This window comes from Halichoeres trimaculatus, unplaced genomic scaffold, assembly GCF_033239565.1.
Source record: "Halichoeres trimaculatus isolate MK-OKI-2021-1 unplaced genomic scaffold, fHalTri1.1 fHalTri1_scaffold_9, whole genome shotgun sequence".
NCBI classification, from domain to species: domain Eukaryota; kingdom Metazoa; phylum Chordata; class Actinopteri; order Labriformes; family Labridae; genus Halichoeres; species Halichoeres trimaculatus.
This window is the reverse complement of record NW_027437188.1, coordinates 30,275,266-30,295,866: the sequence shown is the minus strand read 5'-3', so window position 1 is coordinate 30,295,866 and position 20,601 is coordinate 30,275,266. Positions and strand designations below refer to the sequence as shown.

The following is a 20,601-nucleotide window of genomic DNA, read 5'->3' as shown; positions in this document are numbered from 1 at the left end:
TAGAGTAAATCCTTTTGCATGATGATGTTTTTAAGACTTCTTTTCCTGTTTTCTTGTAAAAGTAATTTACATAAGACACTTTGTTTTGCAGGGAATCTGATTTTGCATCTAAAGCTGTTCAGCTCTTTTTCTTCACCAAAACACTCTCCTCATCTTCAGCATATCAAACGTGTCCCTTGGTGAGACAGTAAAGTGGAAGATCACTCCTCCGTCAGACTCCTGACAGGCTCTCATTCAGGGTGGAGACGTGGCAGAGCTGTCTCTGGCCCAGCTGGGCTTGTCTGGGTCGCTGGTGGAGCAAGAAGAGGCGTTTGGCTGCAGCCCGGTACTTCCTCGACATGAGGTTGTAGACGACAGGGTTGATGGAGGCGCTGAGATAGCAGAGCACCATGGAGGCCATGTTGAAGTTCTGACTCAGCATGGCCTTGTCGTAATCGTCCACCTGCGCAAAGAGGTTCCTGCCAATGTGGTAGGGCAGCCAGCAGATGATGAAGGCCAGAACCACCACGACTGAAACACAGAAAAGATCAGGAGTTTCTTTTTAGAGGAGAAAAAAAATTCACCTGACACATAAATCTCAGTAAGTGCTCATTTTATACACCTCTAAAAGATTTAAAACACATCATTAAGTGTTATAACCTCTGTGAAATGTTACCCCAATCAGCCACAGCAGCAGCAGACTCAACACAAAAAAATCAGGCTGTTTGAGTTTGGTAGATTACGTTAAAAAGCTTTTTTTGTTTCTCCCTTTGAAGTCCAATGGCAGACTGAGCTGTTTGGCATTGGCAGAGAAGATTTGGCAAATTTTATATGAGTGCATGGGCAGAGAGGGAAAAATGAATTTTAATAGCTCTTTTTTTCTTCTTAGCATATTGCTATTTTAGTGCTTTTATTACTCTTCAAAATTTATCCTCCATTTCCATTCATTTTATTTTTTATTCCAAATATTTAAAATCTAAGTGCTATTTTTTTCTTTTGCTGATTGTCAACTCAGACACTGTTTTAATAAATATATTATATACATAGATATGCATTTGACTGTTTTCTAAAATCTTTCTTTTAAACTTTTTTTCCATAAATTTATTTTTTATATATATTTTTGATCACTACAGAGCACTTTGAACTGCTTTATTTATACAACAGTTGCTGTATTAACAAAACTTGATGGATTGACTTACACTGGTACCTATTCTTGGGTTGTATATGTTAGCCTATGAGCTAACATTTCCTCCAGGAAGTTTTGTGTCAGAAGCTGGACTAATAGGTGTGCAAAAATATGTGGAGGTGGGGTGCAGACCAAAGATAGACTGTATAGCAAATGGCGAAGTCTCTTTGATGTCGCCTGTCTGTTTTATGATACAGAGTTTTGAAGCAGATGGAAAGCGGAGGCCATATTGCAATTCGGGCAGGGTTTGAGCTTACTCATTAACGGCTATAGGGCGCCTGCATGTCACACAGGTGAGCTGTACCTTTGATAGGGGAACTCATGATCTTAATTCCTCCTAAACTCTTGAGTTTGAAAAGCCCCTTACACCCCCATACTTAAGCGTACACTCGAGAAACAGCAGATTTTAGCACTTCCACATTGGCTCATATTTTTAAAGCAGGGGTTTCTGCTTGGGTCCAAACCAACAGGACAGCCTCTAGGGATCAAGCTGCTGTAGAAGTGAATGCTGCATTGATAGAAAGGTGTTAATGCACATAGAGCATTGCTGAGTTGCTGCAGACCAGTCAGGGTGTCCATGCTGCCCTGCGAAGAGACCTCTAGTGGGCGTGTGAATGTTTGAGCTGGACTATTGAGCAACAAAAGAAGAATCACGTTCCTGAGTTCGCCTGTATGAGGACATTAAACCCAATCGGCAACCTCCGGTCTAAGAAAATGAGACAATGCGGAAGTTCTAAAATCTGCTGTTTCTTGAGTGTCCGCTTGAGGCTGGCTCCAGAAATACAGGAAGTCACACAAACACCAAACCAAAAAAAAATCTGTTTTCACAGCAGAAAATAATATATTTACATCCTGGTTCAAAAAAACCCATAGCTGTACTCGTAGCCTTTGCCGCTTCCAATATGGCTGCGATTGCCAATCTGCTTCAAAAATCATTTCAGAAACAGATGGGTGACATACAATGTATGATAAAACCCTTTATGAGGAGTAAAAGTCATAACTGGAAACCACTAAAAGGAGAACAAAATATCCTTTCTTTGAACTCAGGTCACAAAAAACCTTTGAAACAATAATTGTGAATGAAGCTGTTCATCAAAAATTAATTTCAGTTTCATGAAAATTAATTTTATAAGGATTGCACAAGAGCAACCATCAATAAGATATATAGAACCAATACCTTGTGTTTTAATCTCAAAGTACACAGATCAATACACATATATAAAAAAATCTCATGTGGGAAATGAGCTGGATCATCTTCACAACACAGCCAGATAACACTGCAGTCCTGCAGGTTTCTTTTCTAACAAGAGGATGATTAAAATTTGTTTTTCAGCCTCTTTAAGTAACCTGTGATCTACGGCCTGCGGTCACACTTGACATTTATAAATGAGCAGCAGCGCTTTACACAAAAAGAGCCTCCCTTTAAGCCCACCCACAAACACTCACTTACGTTTCCTCTCCTGTGACAGTAGCCTGTAATTGGCTCCAACAATAAAAATCACACTTTCACAGCAGGCATGTAAGAGAGCTCATGAGAGTGTGCATGAAAAGGTGTGAAAAAAAATCACAGATCAGGAAAGGTTTGATTTCTCATAAAAAGTGACATTTTGGTGTCTTTTGAGGAAACCACTGAGTCACTAATATCGATTAAGACGCTCCTGCAGGTAAAAACACCATCAATTTGTCTGATGGAGGCAGTAATTCACAGAGGATAATAAATGTCAATTCAATAATTAAAAGAGAGGTACATCTGGGCCATATAACACCCAGCTATAGATCGAACACCTACAATGTGGAGAGATGGGATTGGGCCCCGCAGGAACGACAGACACAGATTTCCATTAAGTCTGATTGATGGAAGCTTCTGATGACAATCCAATTTTGGATTCAACAAATGTGCAACAAGTCTGACGACATGAGCTCTGTGCAATGTGTGCTCAGCTAATGAGCAGCTTCATATCCTCATGGATGCTCCATGATTAAATATTTGGTTAATACAGTAGAGCCATGCGTGGTCTTTAACTGTAAAACAAGGTTTCCTGCAAACTGTGCCAGAGCTGCAGATGAGCAGCGGCGGGGCGTGATTGGCTTCAGACAAAACAGAATAATTAACTGGCTGATATCAGCATGAGCACAGCAGCTTTCTCTTCCCTCAAACTTACAGGTTAGAGAAGCACAATGGCCTGGAAAAACACACACAGGGAGCTGGATGAGGCTGATTTATGATGCTAATGAGAAACATATCATTTTTTTTAAACAGAAGAGAAGAAATGAAGATAAACATGCCACTCACTCAGGATCTTCACTGTCTGCCTGTGTGATCTTTCACGTGCCATTGCACACGGGCCCTGCAGATCATTTTTGCTCTTCCACAACTTGCAACCAATGGACCCATAAAGGAAGATGAGGCAGAACATGGGGCAGAAAAAGTAGGTGGTGGACACCCAGAGCATGATGTGCAGCTGTCCAGAGCTGATAGCGTAGCTGGTGTGCTTGCACTGCCCTGTGTTGTAGTCCTGGTGTGTGTCATTGTCGTACTCCACCCCAACCAGGAAGAGCGTAGGAGCTGCCGAGACCAGAGCGAAGCCCCACAGAGCCAGAATGATGTACTGGACTCTGCGTCGGGTCACCAGCACCTTGCTCCTGAGAGGGAAGCTGATCGCCAGGTAGCGCTCGATGCTCAGGGCGGTGATGTGGAGGATGGTGGCCGAGGTGCAGCCCTCAAAGATGTAGTGATAGAAACGACACACCACCTCCCCGAACAGCCAGGGCACGTACTTCCACAGGCGGTAGAGGTCAAAGGGCAAGCAGAGGAAGATGATGAGGTCAGACACCGCCATGCTGGAGAGGTAGAGGTTGGTGGTGGTCTTCATGTCCTTGAAGTGCTGGATGATGAGGATGGTCATGGTGTTTCCAGTCACGCCGATGATGAAGATGAGGATGCAGATGACGGTGACGGGGATAAGGGTGGAGGTGGGGAAGAGGGAGCCTTCATAGTGGTGGTGGTCGACTATATCGGGGTGGTAGGTGGCGGTAGGGTCCACCTTGGGTCTGGAACTGGACATGCTTACTTCCACGGGTGGAATCAAGACACTTGCAGAAGATGAGGAGAAAAATAACTTTTTTAGTTTCTTCTTTAGCAACAAACTCATGTAGAATTTAAAGGTTCTAAGGTATAAACTGAAGATTTGACTCAGGAGTTTTATCACTTGGACAGATTTTGTTTTCTCAAGTTTCATCTACAAACATTTCTGATGAATCTTGAAATTTCGTCCCAGTAAGAAAACTCATATCAGTGACTTAAAATCATCACATTTGATTAATCAAACTGCAGAATAGAAGAATTATGGAAAAGAAGACTTATTACTTTATAAATAAAATCATTTCTGTAAAAGACATCTTACCTTTACAGCTGAGTACGGCCTCCCAACTTCCCAACTTTTTCTCTGCCTCCTTGAGTCACTCTGCGTCGCTGGAGAGCAGCAGCCACGGGAGGGTCTCATGAAGTGGCAGAGCCGGTCTCTGATGCTTCATAACCAGTCCAGCTACGAAGAAAGGAGCACCTCCTCCACAGCACCCGGAGGAGTCAGGGTGCAGCGGGGAGGTTGCCTGCTGTGTGTGTGTGTGTCTAAGTAATCTCCCTAATCTAATGATGACAGGACGGATGTCAGGAAAACGCAAAAGATGGAGGGGATACGAGCCGAGGGAACCCCTTTCCATCACTGCGGCTCCTCTGAGAGAGTAAATGCAGATTGAGCATCAATGCATAATAAATACTCTTATAAATCAGCTCTGATAACTGAATTAGTGAACGCATCAATCACTGGGACTTGTGAGTGTTTGCCAGCCCGTCTGGAGATGAAGAATGAGTTCTGTGTTTGCCTCATCTGTCTCTGCTTGGCTTCATCACTCCACACACCCCCTGGTTTACTCTTCATCCTCACGTTTACTATCAGGCTTGTTATAATAAACCTGCCTTCAACAATGGAGGTGAAAGAGGGATGACATTTTAGAGATTTACATAAACTTTGGTCCATACCTGGAGATGTAAAGGGCCTATGAAGGATACTTGAGTTGAAAATCTGTCTGTGACTGATCTTCAAAGTCAGGTCGTCAAAGTTTGATTCAAGGTGTTGATTTGGTGACATCTTTAACAAATCTGTAAACCTCAAAGTCAGAAAGTTTCAGTTTGATTTAAAGTTTTATTCCTCCAAGAAAAAGACTTAAAAGCTTTCCTGATCAATGAGACAATTAGATATTTGTTCCCTCCGTGCGTGAAATGCATCACTTCCTGCTCCACCAGTTCTCCTCTTGACAAACATTAATCACCAAAGCCTCCGTGACCTCCTGGATCATCATCGTGTGCACTGTTGGTTCAGAGCCATCACATCCATTAGATCTCAGTGAACCTTTGTAGCCAGAGTCACACTGACACCGAGCTGTATTTGTGTGTTTACACTGAGCTGACTCGGAGCCGGATGTGGCTCTCAGACCTCAGAGCAGGGGGCAGCAGGAACGTCCATCCACGGTCAACGTTTCGCTTTGTCAAAGCAGCACGACAGGGAGAGCTTGTTTGGCCCCTCTTTTTCTTTTTTCTTTTTTTTTAAAAGGAAATCCAGTCTCTCTTTCTCTCTCTCAACACGAGCCAATGTTGCTCACAGAACGGTGACAGAGACAAGAGGCCACTTTCACCCTCATTAATCATGGCTCTCTTGTTTACACCACTTACGTGTGCCTGAGCAGTGAACAGAGACTCTAATATCTCATGAAAAGCTTTAATTAAACAATTAAATGAATACACTAAGAGAAATACGGCTTATTGTGTGAGTCTGAATGAATATAATAAAGTAGATGAATCCCTTCTGAAAGTCTAAATACTTTCTTGATTAGTATTTGACTTGTGTTGTTCTAAATTATTGGACGAAAGACTCCTGAAAGATTGTGATCTTGAGCAATCAAAATGTGCAAAAGTTTCTCTGACAACCATTAAATTAGAGAAAGAAGTCGCAGACAGATTACTTGGTTTATGAAACCAATACCAGTATTTTCAGATTTGTCCATGAGGATGTTTGACAGGCAGACTTTAAAGATTATGAAAGAGTATGATCCAGCAAAGTGGTTCTGATGATTCCCCCTTCAAACAGTTTCCAGGCTTTAAATCTCATCAGCTTGGTGTTTTGAGATATTGGTTTGACCGATCCACACTTTGTTAAACCTCAACCTAAAGACTGCCTGTTGTGTCTCAAATGGGATACTTCTGTTACACTTACATGAAGTACACTATCCTATACCCAGGAGGGACCTACCCGCCCAACCTCCAAAAGCCTCATCTTGCTTTCTTCAAGCACTCAAGTTAGTTTTCATTCCTGTCACCCGGAGTTCATTCCTATGACTTAGATGGCTTTTCTTTTTTATTAATTCTTGGTCCATAATTTACACAACTATTGAATAAATTATATGATCAGAAAGTTGATTTTTAGGTCTCATTTAAATTAAAATAATATTATTATTATTAATAATATAAATAAATAATTAAAATACTTTTTAGTGCACACATGGATTTTTTTTCTTTTCAGAAATATTATTTATATGAACATGTGACCAACCCCTTTTTCAAAAACACATTTACTTGAGGACAAGGTGACAAAAAAAAAAAGTTGAAAAGCTTTTAAACATGCTCTTTATGTCACATAAGTTTTGTTAACAGGAGAAATATGCAACCATCTTTGGCTCAGAAACCTTGTGAAAATTTAAATAAAGTTGCCTGTTGGGGCCAGTTCACATTTTGGGTAGTTCAATATGTGAATTCTCAGATTTAAGGTTAAAAAAAGAAAGACATTTATTTTGAGAGTTACAACAATTTAATGGCACCAATTTAGTGGAATGGTCCTTTTAATTATATATTTGGTATATCTTTTTATCACTTTTAAGTAAACTGAGTTGGAAGAGTTTTGAAACACTGTTTTTCCAAACCTTCCTAATAGGCTTTAGAGTTTGAGGTCTTTCATTGATAAATCAACAGGTTAAAGATGTAATAAATAATTTGTTTTTAACCTTGATACAAAAAGATTATTGAACTTATCACTGTTTTATCTCCTTTTGAACTCTGATATTTGGTTTGTCCAGTTTTTGCAGCACACGTCTCTGGCACAGTTTTGATATATTCCCTGAAAGCTTCAACACTGATGTTATCCCATTTCCTCTGCAACTCAAACCAAACGATTTCTTATGAATGTTTCAGAGATTTGTCTACTTTGTTTTACAAATCACACAAATTTGCCAGATAGCATTGAGCTCCAGACTTGAGGAGGGCAGTCTATCATTTCCAGCGTTTCTTTCAATAAGGAAAATGACCAAAATCTCCTTATGATGGCTCCATAATGATGACTTTGTTGATATTTCATTCATTCATTTATTTGGTATTTTAACAGCAAATTAACAAACACAACTGAAACTCTTGAATATGTCAAGTGTTCTGATAGTTTTGGACACCACTGTCTGTTTGAAGTTTCCAGGTAGAGCCCCTGGCAGCCAATCACAAACACGCTCCATCATTGCCACCGTTTACTGGACGAACGTTTCAAAGACAAACATTTGGCCAAACTTGGAAACATGATTAAGAATTATAAATCTTTTATTGTGCATGGATCCTTTGTAGATATCATGGCTATACAGATACACTTTAGATACATATCTATGATTATACATTTTCCCATAACGAACATTTTAAAGTGATATGTCTGGTAGTATGTATAGTATAACAAATTTCATTTTGGAATGTACGGTGTATGAGGTAACTGCAAACATTAAAATTACATAAAAATGGTCTCTATTTTTGTGCATATTTTACTCATTTTTGTAGCATTTTGTTAATCTCCCCAACCAAAGGTAGTAAGCCCAGGGTGAAGAGGTGTTAAAATGGCACACGTTGCAATCGCTATCAAAAATAGGAATTTGACTTCTTTAAATGACAAAGAGAAGACATCTGCAGAATGTCTGAAAGACCAAATCATGTAATTATCCAAGACGTTTAGCAAGGTACCTGTATTTTCTTTTTTACATTTGCAACAGCAGTTATCTGCCCAAAACCAAACAACACTAGACCCTACAACCAGATTACCACTGAGCACTCAGTGTGGGCAATCTGTTACGAATACTTAACACACAGAGAAAAGGCAAATTTAGATGAACAGGAAGTACATGATATAACACATTTTGTATCTGCCATTTCCATTCCATGATTCATGGGTACTCAGGATTTATTATTTTCTCTGGAGAGTATTAACTTATATTACTTCAATATTATAAAAAAATATACTTCACACATGTAGAACCTGACAGAAGAAATCAAAAGAAATCATAAGTAATACACTGAACTACTTTCCATTTCTTTCCTGATTACGTAGGCTTACTAACATCAAAAATAATGCTGCAAAAGTAAAAGTAAATAAAACACATTTTAGTGTATCTTTTTCTTCTAACACTAAAAGAAAAAACATGAAAACTTAAGAGAAAATAAGAAAATTCTCCCGAGATTTTTTTTCCTCTCCAATTAAGGCCTCTGAAACAACTGGTACATACTTTTTTTTTAACTGTTTTTTTTCTGCTGAGATAGATCAGCTGTTTCAGCGACACGTCATGTGGTACTACACATTTTAAAACACCCAAAACACTAGTAGGGCTTGCACAATCTCAAAGTGTGTTCTATAAAATGCATCACAAGACCAAGACTCAGTCAGTCGAGGTTTTCTTTCACTAAGGTGCAAAATCAATTACTGGGAAAAACAAAACAAAACAAAAACAGAACAGAACAAAACATACATGTAAGCATACATTTTTTGTGCTGAACAACAATATTTCGGAGTAAAGCAGCAGTATAACTATATGATAGTAAAAATAATTAGAATTCACTGTTTGTTTGGTTTTTGTTTGTCTTCTATCTTTATACCGAGCTCTTTTTTTCTCAAACTTACAGGTCCTTGTGTCTTCACTGTACAAAAATATACTAACATTTCTCCAGTCATTTTTGCATCCTTAAACATTCTGAACATCAAAAAGGTTGGAAAGTGCTAAATGAACGCTCTACTACGTGAGATTTTCTTTCTTTCTGCTCTCACTAGACCCCTCAAACTCCAGCAGGGGGGGTAAAGTCCCTTCATCTGGCCCTGCAGCCCTCCCAGCCGTGTACCTCTGTGGCACTAACTACAAACAGTATACACATCTGGATACACACACCCCACTGTGCAAACACTGGCCCACCAGGTCCCAGGATCCAATAGCACATAGGCTAAAGAAACACCTACATACTATTTTTGGAACACATCTATCAAAAACAGCTTCATACTGGACACATAAATGGAAATATAAATAATGACTATTTCTATACACATATATATATTTATATATACTGTAATCAACAAGTACATGAGTCAAAGCGCCCCTTCTCCCAACCCCTCTCCCCAAAAACAAACCAGATTCCAGCTCTTTCTGAGTTCCTTTTGCACAGGAAGCTGATCATGATGGAACAGAAACTGAACTGAACAACAGATACCACAAAGTTGGGGCAGGGCGACAAAGGCAGGAGAGTCAAGAAGGTATCACAGGTGTGCCAAAGAAGGTGTTATATTCCCATTTCTCACTGCTATTCAGCTCTCACTAACCAGCCCTAAAGCGATTACTCTGTTAACAACAGAAAACAGTGAGTACAAAACAAAGAATACAAAACAGAGAGGGGGGAAAGAATAAAGCTATAACCCTGCAGCCGGGTGCTGCAAACTGCTCATTTAATGACAAAGTACTGGATGACAAAAGCAATGAGGATGGCGATGACAGCGAAAACCATGAGGAGGAGGAAAGCGCACTGCTCGTCTGTCAGGCTTCGTCGGGATCGGCTCGACTCCGTGCAGGCTCTGGACCCTGAGCCTGCTGCGCTGCTGCTTGAAGCCACGTCATTCCGCTGGGGAGAAAGGGTCACTGTGACGCTGTAGGGACCGCTCAGCTCGGGGGCGTCCTGACACTGCCTGATAGCACACACCCGGAAACGGTAGTCGCTGTTGGGCTGCAGGTTCTGGACATGGAAGGATGTGGCGGAGCCTTTGTAGGTCTGAGGATGGAAAGGAAGACGAGGGATTAAAATCATGTTTTCATTGAGTTTTGGCGTCTTGTAGAACAATCTAGGGCTGTAACGATAAATCGATAATAACGCTAAAAATCGGTTAGTATAAGCGTTGACGTTTTTCCATAATCGACACACTGTGCTGTGCCACTACTGTATTAGTTTGTCTTCAGTTTGTTTGTCTTCTTCCTTTTTGTTGGATAATTATGTGGTTGGCAACTAGCTGAAGGTGCATTACCGCCACCTACTGGACTGGAGTATGGATTACCTGGGCTGCGGGGCTGTATGCGTCACATGTAAACAGATCAGCAAGAAGCTGAGCTGGCAGGTGAGGGAAACAAGCCATTCGTCAAAAAAAAACAGAGTTTGGGAGTATTTCACGCTGAGTAAAAGCACACAGCGTGTTATTTGCTACATTTGCAAAAACTGCCTTGCATGGCACTGCAGTATGACTGTAATGATCCAGCACTTAAAATGCAAAAATGTTGGGCTCAGGGATGACGAGCCAGGGAGCTCAACAGCGAGATGAGAAGCTACAAAATCCCACATACACTCCTTTTAAATGATGTTAAATGCAGAAATATGACTTCTAGGACTCATTTTGTCTTTTTATCAAATCGTCCCCCTGTCTGAAAACCACGAAGAGTTCGTTAAACCAAGCATTAGCGTTAGCTGCAACAGATAGTGGTAGGGCAGAGGGGGTGTACTGTTTGACCTGCAGGTGAAAAGATTGAGGACACATTTTTATTTATTTACCTTTTTGGCCCTCTAAGCTCTTAATCTGATGACATAACAATATATTTTCTATTATTTTGCCCAAGCTGTTGATTCTGTAAGTGACAATATATTCATGTCATTTGTTATAATTTATAAATGCAGCATCTGGTCTTTAACGATGTTCATTTGCGTTGTTTCTTTGTATATACCTTTAAGCAAACAATACCCGTCAACTAAAATACCAACACATGTATGGTTTTGCAAATTTTTCTTTTTCCTGATTCGTCAATTAATCATAAATATAACAATCATAATCATAAATAACAACAATCCTAATGGAAAAATTTAGGTATATTTTGAGACAGTTACACTTAGTTGGATTTACACACTAGAATACATTAAATAGAAAAAAAAATGAACAGAAATTTTAGGACGGTATCAGTTTTAGAAAATGTTTTGGTAGTGGCTGAGTTTTTCATGTGGTTTTTAATCTAAGTAATCCAAATTAAAATCCCTCTCAAATGTTCAAGTTTTGGATTTGGACTTCATGGAAAAAAAGTTTGTATGCTCCACTTCTTTGAAAATTTTCTGATTTATTTGTCAACGCTCACCAAGATCAATCAAGTGAGAAAACTTGATCTTCTCAGTTGCTTGATTCTCTTCTAAAATGCTGAAGTATTTCTTCAAACTGAAAAAATTAAATTTAAAACACTCCTCAACACATTCAGTTTTTCCTGTTTAGTCATCGGGATTAGAATAAAAAAAATTCACCACAGGAGACGACAACCATTACAGCAGGGTAAAATCAATTTGCTCTACTGGATTTACACTAGAAAAAAGGATGAAAAGATTTAGCACCATGCATTATACACTAGCTTCCTTACCCCCTGGGTGGTGCAAAGACTGAAGCAAACTGCCTCAGCCACACTTTTGCTCTCAGCAAATGAATAATTCCCCTTTCTCAAACAGAGACTCTGAGTCAAGGCCACTGAGGCTGACAATAAAGACGGAAACAAACTCAAGCTCGATGACAGCCTCATATTTCAAGTGCCTGATTCAATAGCCATGTATGTTGTGCTGGGATTAGCATAAGCCTACTGAGGCCATTACTCCACGTTAACATGGCTGGAGGCCACAGAGAGGGATGAGTGTGGAGGCAGGGGCTCGACACCTGGAATACCTCATGGATCAATGACCTTTGCATAATGGACAATTTAAAGCCAGTGGTGACAAATACAGAACACTTCAAAGCCACGGTGAACACATTAAGGCCACGGCCCCATCTGTGTCCTGATTAAGGGGCAACATCCGGTTTAGAAAAAAACTATGCAAAAGTGTTGTACATCGAGAATCTGCTCGAGGCTGGCTGCAGAAAGACTGGAAACCACATACAATTCCCGCCAAAAAATAGACTTTTACAGCATTAAAAACACATTTACAGCCTGATAAAAAAAATGGCTTGGGTCTGTTGCTTATTTCATTATTGACACGCTCTGTCTGGACTCCTGTCCAATCAGAAGTGCAGCTCAGGTCATGTGACTGACAGGCACCCTATAGCTGTTGGAAAGGAAGCTTAAAGATGATACGAGGAGGATCTTTTGTAAGTGCACTCCCTTGCCACCTTCTGGCCCAGAATCTCACACACTTGGTTGCAAATTACTTTTAGTGAGGTGTGTGTTTGTTTTGGAATTAAATGGAGATCGGATTGAAACAAATTTTCTTTGTTCAAGACAACTTTTTCCTGGAGGTAAGGCATTTATCAATACAGTTACACAGCGCTACAGTTTGAAACATGACATCAAGCAAACATAGCAGTCGGATACGCTAGTGACATTGGCAGCCTAGTGCTCTAAATTATCTATAGGCTAACGTGACAACAAGGAAACACCGTCAGTTTGTGAGTAGTTTAATAGCTATCTATCTTTAGCACAGCTGGCAGCCCGGTGCTCTAAGACATGTCCGTAATGTGTAATGCTAAAACATCCTGGTTAGCTACGTCCTGCCAGTCATCTACCAAGCAGAGCTAACGTAACCTCACTCTTCATTTTATTGATAGACTTTCAAGTTTGAAAAGACAGCTTTCTTCTGCTCCTATGTCCTTTTTCTGTCTGACAGTTAGGCTCCTGTGTCCATCATCACTATAAAATTAATCACAGAAATCGTTTTCAGCAGAGAAAAACTACTACTAAACTTTGTCAGCCGGCGTGGTGTTGTCATAGAGACCTAGACGTGCCGTAAATTAATTCGGTCCTGGACGACCCGTCCTTGACGCTAATAGATAGCAATTTAAAATAACCTGTAACCAGCAATATCAGTGCTGATAATCTAATTTTAAAGTGTGGATTACGATCAGGCATAGGGAGACTTTTTCAAGATCCCTTTCAAACTCCTCACAGCCCCATTAAAGGCTGTGTCATATCCAATATGCCCCCCGCCAAGGTTTGTCTTCATAAGCAAAGACTACGTCCATATTTCAGTCAGGCTGTCTATGGTCCTGATCTGCATTAAGAAGCCACTGTGACGGATGCATACCTGTTTGAAATCAGAGTTTCCCATCATGCATTGCAAGGTGTAGATGATTGGATCCCCTTTCATTGGTGACAGGGCCTCCCATGTGACTTCACAGGAGTTGTCATCGAGGCGCTCCACTTTAGGGGCTGAAAGGGAAAAGTGCAGATTAGACAGGTGGTTGAAGCTTTGAATTCTCTAAAAGTTAAACCAAGGACAAAAGAGTTTCAACAAAACTGTGCAGTGAACTTTGTGTCTGAATTAAAGCTTTGGGGAATTGTTCAAAGTAAGAAACAATTTTCTTTAATACCGGAGTACTGGCTGTGACTACGTTTGGTGACTCAGCTGATGAACTGAGAGTGAATTCTGGATGACTGTATGCAACTTTTACTCATTAGTGAAGTGATATAACTATGACTCATGCTTTTCTTTAGGTGGGTGGCGTTATAAGCATAAACAACAAAAATAGCTTCTTTTTTGAACTGCTGAAGTGCCCTGTGAATGATCAAAGAAAACAAGAGGATTTAAAGATGATGTTTTAATGGTTTGTCTGAATGGTTAAGAGTTCACTTTAACGGTGTGCAGTAAGACTGACAACCTGGCACATGACTGCCTGCTTCAAAGGAGGTGCATCAGGCAGAATAAAGCCCACGTACTCATTACTGACTGCAATATGTGGGATCAAAACAGGCTTTGCAGAGGCTGCTTGAGACCAGAGCAGCGCGCCTGAACAACCCGACTCACAGTGACGGACAGACGGAGAGATGGACCGCTGCGTCTCAATCAAATGCAAGTCAAATTGGTTCAACTGAGGTTAAAAGCAGAGCGCACCGGTGTCTGTGCGTCGGATAAAAAGAGCTGATCCACATTTTGAATAAAGGGAGATACAAAAAGGGAAAAGAAAAAGCTGCCACTGTACCTTTCACAGGGGCTGGAGGGGAGCGCGGGGTGGTGAATGTGTAAACATCAGAGAAGGGCCCTTCGCCCGCCTCATTAAAGGCCTGGATGCGGAACGTATAAGAGGTAGACTCATTAAGCCTCTGGACTTTGTGTGTGTGGCATGGTCCTTTATACAAGGATATAAATCTGCAATGACAGGAACAAGAAGAAAGAGAGAAATTAATGAGTAAGAGGGTAAAGATGACAAAATGCAAACGAGATGTGTGACTCCTCTGTCAAGAAATATACAGCAGATCATCAGTCGCTGTCTCCTTGTCCAGAGCTTTACTTTCTGCATACCCTCGAAACAGTCATCCACAGCCTCTGCCGCTTCTCTTATCACTTCATCTCCTGTCACTTCCTGCGCCTGACTAATGGGCCACTAACCTGCCGCTCTTGTCCCCCATCTGCAGCTGATACTGGAGAGCATCTGAGGTGGAAGCTTTGGCTGGGCCGTCACCCCACTTGAGCCTGAGGGTCTGGTGGCTGAAGGCGGTACACTCCAGGCGGGGAGGCTGAGGGGGCAGGGGCTTCGTCTTCAGCTTAAAGGTGTGACTAAAGGGGCCTGCTCCCAGGCTGTTCAGGGCTTGGATTCGGATCCTGGGGATGAAGAAGAGGTATGAAGATCAAAGAGGAGGACTGAGCTGACCTGAGCAGGAAGATTACTGGATTAAACAGTATTTCAGCGCTTTGGATGGTTTGATGCTCAGCCTCGGTGAATGTGCGGTCATAATAAATCATTGTAGTTTGATGTTTTTTCTCTAAACTGTGGAACAAACACTGTCTGCTCCAATGTGCGGAGCCACACAACACAAAATGTGTTGCTTTCTTTGGCTGGTTAAATCAAGGTTTTTAGATCTGAGAGACTCAGCTTCGTCCAAAACCACAAACCTGTAGCTGGTGTCAGGCTGCAGATGCTGCATGATGTGTTTGGTAACAGGACCGACGACGACAGGCTGCCGCTCTCCGAGGTCGATCAGGTAAGACGTGATCTCAGAGCCGTGGTCACATGGGGGGTCCCAGCTGATACCCAGGCAGGTGGATGGGGAGTAGAACAGTGGTGGCCGGTTATCACTTTCGTCATCTTCCTCATCTTCGTCTGCGTCCAATGGAGCCTCGTACCGCTGCATCTCGGACTCCTTCAGCACGTAGATGTTGCTGACTGCTGCAGGCACGGAGCAGGGTGTCTGGCACAACACCGCTTCACTGAAGGGCCCCACGCCAGCTACGTTCACAGCCTGCACACCAGGAAGACACAAAGAGTCAAAGTCAACCTTCACATGTGACGGGGAAATATACGTGTAATGTTCATGTTCAGCCACAGGGTGGTGTTCTAATGTAAACATCTCTCCTCAAGGCTTCAACAATTCATATATTTTTATTTTTCAAAACAATCTGTGAAGTGAAAGACATAAACAATCGTATTTTTGATCATGTGGGAACATCTGGAGCAGGGTTTTACAGCCTGTCTAAGGCAACATGAGAATATCCTGCTCTCTGGAAGGAAGGAAACTGAACACACAGCAGGTAAATAACCCATGAGCTTCGACTCTCTCTTGTCCTGTTAAACTGCAAAAGAGATTGAAAGTAGAGCCTGAAATTCAGCCCAAACCAGACCCAAAGGACATTTTAATGCCAGACTGTGTCTCTTTGACACTCACTCAAGCTTTGTTGGTCACAGTCTAAAAATGTCTTCAGTGCAACAACTCAAGTGAGAAATAGAATATCCTGCTGCTCTATCAGCCTGTTCATAACCATTATGAAACCAGTGTTTGAGGCTCATCGAATGAGCCCCGCGAGCCAGCAAACACAGAGTAGCACACAAAATCTGAAGTTTTTCAAAACAGGAAATCCTCAAACTCACAACTTTTCACCATGCAGCTGTAAAAATCAAGAAAAGCACAGCTGTGATGCAAACAACTCAAGCAGGGTTTGTTTCATAATAGTACATCGAGATCTGACTCGAGGAACAGATGCTAATTAAAGAAATCCAAATGCTAGTTCTCACCTGAACCCTGCAGAAGTAGTTGGTTGCAGGAAGCAGCCCTTTCATTTCATGGCTCAGCCCAGGTCCACTGTAACACACCTGCATGGTGCCCTCAGCAGCACCCCACTCTAGTCGAAACTCTGTCACTGGAGCACCATTACTGGGAGGAGCCTGGAAGGAAATCAAGAGTTGTAACCTTGTAAGACTAAGTGCTACGTTTAAAAGTAATGTAGATCTGAAACAACTATAAAACAGGAAGTGCTGCTGATCCTACCTCCCAGTTCACAACAACACAGCTTGGGGATTTGCATGTGGTAGAAGGAGCCTTGCACTGCTCAGGGGCCCCTGGGCCCGTTGTAACTTCACATCGATCAGAGAGAGGTCCAAACTGTCAGTAAAAAAGGACAAAGCTTCATCAATACAAGCGTAAACCTCATGCTACATTATTTATACCACATCTAGATAAATGTCACTCCTTTCTCTTTGTTCAGATGGATCCTTTTTAACAGCTTTCTCACCCCAGCCTTGTTTGCTGCCTTGAGCCGGAAGCTGTAGGTTTTACCAGGCATTAAGCCTCCCACAGAGCAGTCCAGCTCTGGACCCTGGTAAACCTCCCTGCTCTCCTCAGACAGCTGCCCACTCACTTCTACACTGTAGCAGGACACTGCACTGCCTCCGTCTACCTGAGGGGGACCTGGAAAAAATGCATCACCAGTGTTAATCAGATATTATTTTATTTTATCGGATACAGAACAAAAATAAATGTTTAAAGATTTAAAATAGATGAAAAAAAAAAACAAACTCTGTGATTAGAGCTCACAGTTTCGAGGTAGTTTGCGAGACAAATAAATACATCAGCTGAAGCAAGAACGCATCCCACACACAGATCTGAGTTGGAGAGGAATGACTCACCCCAGCGCAGTTGCACCTCCCTGGCTTTGGGCTTGCCCACCAGCCGAGGGGGCTGGCAAGGCCCTGGGGGCACTGCGGGAGTCTGGACCTGCAGGGTTTCCGACAGCTTGCAAGGGAAGGCAACACACCAATTAGGACTCAGAGAAAAAAACAAATTGACTATCTCCCCCCCTTTCCCTTTTCTCTCATACTGCACAAAAACACACACACACACACACACAAGTTGGAAATCATTGTCGTCATCAGCTTATTGGACTAATTCAGACCAGAATAGACGGATGTAGACCTGTACACAGGGAAATATGCTGTAGTTCTTACAAAGGCAACAATTACATTAAAGAGATCGTCTGCACAGGGAGGAAAAAAACCTCCAGAATCTCAGCTTCAGTGACAAAAGGCAAACATGTGAGTGTTATGTCATACTGTGCTGCACCAAAAGGCAGGATCTTGCTACCATGAGTCATGTTTCTTCACAGGGCCCATCATGAATAAATGCATGCACTAACAGCTGATGAAGAAATTAATGAAGAGTGTCTGTGAGCTGAGCTAATTAAGAAAAAACATCCTCTGACACATGCAGGCAGGGTTAATCGATTAGCAGGCTTTGTCTTGTACTTACACACTACGAAGCATAGTCTAATCTGCCAACATAGAACACTGGCTGAATGACAATTTCCTATTAAAACTCCACATAAATAGAGTGCAGATCTAGAATTATTCATGTAGAAATGATCAGATTAAGCATGGGGTGTGGTGAGACTCTTCCTGCCAGGCCTGAAAATAACAGCTGAAAGATGTGTCGTATCTGTGTCACAGAAGCAGTTCAAATAAGCCATCACCACATTTGTTCTTAGTTATGAGCTGTTAAAGACAGTTTTGCAAACTCCTTGGAAGTCTGTGGTTAAAAAAATCACCTAACGGTGGGTGTGACTGTTTGCACATGTGCTGATGCTGAATGACTCACCGGGCTCTGCCCCCCCTCACTCATGCAGTAGACTCGCGTCTGGTAGGAGCAGCCGGGTTTTAAGCCTTCACACACGTGCTCCATAGCTGGCCCCGAGTAAACCAGCTCCCATGACATACCTACGAACAAACACGACACAGATTTTAATTCTCTAGAGGTGGATGCTTTCTTATTTCAAAAATAACATCATCGTCATCATTTGCAACTCACCGCTCAAGCCTTCAGACAGCTCCACAACATACTTTGTGACTTCAGTTCCTCCAGTATCTTTTGGGGGCTCTGAATTACAAACAAAGCATCACGTTATCAAACCGCATAAACCAAGTCCTTTAACAATAACCCTGAAATCTCAGTTTTTCTGTCTAAACCTGCAGAAACCTTGATTTTACTCCTTATTGTGCCTTAAATAGAGCTGAATGATTTTGGTAAATAATCAAAATGTCATTTTTTTGGATCAGTATTGCGATTGCGATTTAGCATGCGATTTTTTGGGGGGGCGACGTTTAGCTTCTGCATTGTTCACCAAACACAAACAATAAATCATTCTATGGTATGACCAACACAACAAAGGACACTGTCAACATATAAACAATTCTTTCCTGTAGACCAGATCTGTGTGGTATGATAAAATAAGATGAATTGATACTAATTCCATATCTTTATTTAACTAGTACAATCACAGTGGAATATTTACTGACTGATTTTACTTCAACTCTGGTAGACATGTAATATTAATGCCAGAAAAACAGCATATTGACTTTTGCTGGGTTTAAGGAAAAACGAGTACAAGTTAATATATTCCTGCCAGGTCTTTGTACATTAAACTTTTTTATTTTATTTTATTTTTTTTTAAAATTGTAGCCTTTGCAGTTTGAAAATTGCAATCTATTATGTTGCGATTTCAGTTTCAGTTTGATTAATTGTTCAGCTTTAGTTTAGCTTTAGTATTAAATGTACAAATGAATGACTTAGCAGAATTTGATAATGAAGTGGAAAAGTTTTCAGAGCTGAAGAAACTTTTTTTTTTTTTCCGAGAACTGGAAGTAAAGACCCAGCAGAGCTGTGAGTGATGTGTTTGTCCAGTGAGGTTTGGGGAGAAATCATTCCCTTGTCTGAATATCCTGAGGAACTGTCAATTATCTACTGTACACACTACATGGACTACCATCTGTCTCTGGCAGATTTAACTATGCTCAGTCAGAGCTCAATGGGAAAAATAAAGTTGTAAGGTATGAAACTGATGGAGTAGGCAATGCTCACCCCATGCCATCTTGAAGCTGTTGGGCAGGACTCTCCCTCTGATGACAGGCCTGCAGGGGCTGCTGGGTCTGTCTGGGTTTGTGATGAACTCAACCACCTGGCTGGGGTTACTCTTCCCCTCTGAGTTGTATGCCGCCACCTGGAGGATAAGCACGAACACAAGCGGTGCAAAATTATATTTTCACCATCAGAGTATTTGAAACAGTTTGCATAAAGAGTCAATGAGAGCTAGTATACATGGGCCATTATGTTTCCTGATAACAAGCTCTGACGAGACTCAGAAAGGTAATGGAGGGGTCTGATTGGCTGAACATATACCCCCTGACTGAAATGGCCACCGAGGAAAAGCCAAATTATCACAAAGATCCAGCTCCTCACATCAGCAAACACATTTTCACAAAACTGTTTAGAAGCCCCGAGCACTGCAATCAAAAAACGAGGCAATAAGCTTAAGAGGCATTTTATTTTATTGTTGCACGTCTGCGATAATAGGCAGATCTCTGTGAGCCTGCTGAGTACAGCTCATACACAAACTGTACCAAGACAAACCTGCACAGCACCCAGCCTCCCCTCACACTGCGCAGCAGGATAATTGGAAATGATAGAGGGAGAGAGATTTGTGGGTGACTAATGACCATTTCTGTCATTTGGGCATATGGTGGGCACAAAAGACCTCCCTGTCAATATAATGTCGGGGATTGATGCTGCGCAGATTTCTGGCTGTGCGAACAATAAATTAATTTAATCTTCTTTCCAGTCAATGCATTACAACAGTTTTGTGGCGTAAAAGCTGGACAAAAACAGACAAAACTTCTAATCACCTGCAGATTGAAATCAGGTGTCAAGAAGACAAAACGTTTGAATACCTATACCTTGGCTAAATAAGCTAACTCATGATAAACTTACAACATAAATTTTCTAACTGTTTGGATTTGCTTCGATGTCAGCAAAAGAAGCAAATATTTGATTATCTAAAATCTCTGGTATAAGCAGTCCATTTTCAGACTCAGCTCCAGCGTACAGAGCCCACAGAA

General features: G+C 41.5%; 2 protein-coding genes across 4 annotated transcripts in view; both read right to left on the bottom strand.

Moving 5' to 3' along the window:
- Nucleotides 1-211: 211 nt before the first annotated feature.
- On the bottom strand, nt 212-4,230 carry mlnr (motilin receptor). Its single transcript, XM_074679570.1, has 2 exons — nt 3,459-4,230; nt 212-510 (listed from the first exon to the last, which is right to left on the bottom strand). Exons 1-2 carry the CDS (start codon nt 4,228-4,230, stop codon nt 212-214), a joined length of 1,071 nt encoding a protein of 356 aa, XP_074535671.1.
- A 3,398-nt stretch (nt 4,231-7,628) lies between these two features.
- The window catches only part of fndc3a (fibronectin type III domain containing 3A), a 49,494-nt gene continuing 36,521 nt past the window's right edge, over nt 7,629-20,601 (bottom strand). For all 3 annotated transcript variants that reach the window (XM_074679375.1, XM_074679376.1, XM_074679374.1), the window contains 12 exons: nt 19,568-19,706; nt 18,518-18,586; nt 18,308-18,426; nt 17,344-17,449; nt 16,950-17,125; nt 16,706-16,819; nt 16,453-16,602; nt 15,336-15,682; nt 14,832-15,044; nt 14,425-14,591; nt 13,530-13,654; nt 7,629-10,268 (listed from right to left, as the gene is read on the bottom strand). In XM_074679375.1, coding sequence (XP_074535476.1) covers nt 9,945-10,268; nt 13,530-13,654; nt 14,425-14,591; nt 14,832-15,044; nt 15,336-15,682; nt 16,453-16,602; nt 16,706-16,819; nt 16,950-17,125; nt 17,344-17,449; nt 18,308-18,426; nt 18,518-18,586; nt 19,568-19,706 — 2,049 coding nt within the window. In that variant the 3' untranslated portion in view covers nt 7,629-9,944. The remainder of the gene's footprint in view (nt 10,269-13,529; nt 13,655-14,424; nt 14,592-14,831; nt 15,045-15,335; nt 15,683-16,452; nt 16,603-16,705; nt 16,820-16,949; nt 17,126-17,343; nt 17,450-18,307; nt 18,427-18,517; nt 18,587-19,567; nt 19,707-20,601) is intronic.

Coding starts and splice junctions, on each gene's coding strand:
- mlnr (XM_074679570.1), bottom strand. CDS start 4,230: ATGTCCAGTTCCAGACCCAAGGTGGACCCTACCGCCACCTACCACCCC. Junction 511..3,458: donor GCAGACAGTGAAGATCCTGA/GTGAGTGGCATG, acceptor TCTGTGTTTCAG/TCGTGGTGGTTCTGGCCTTC.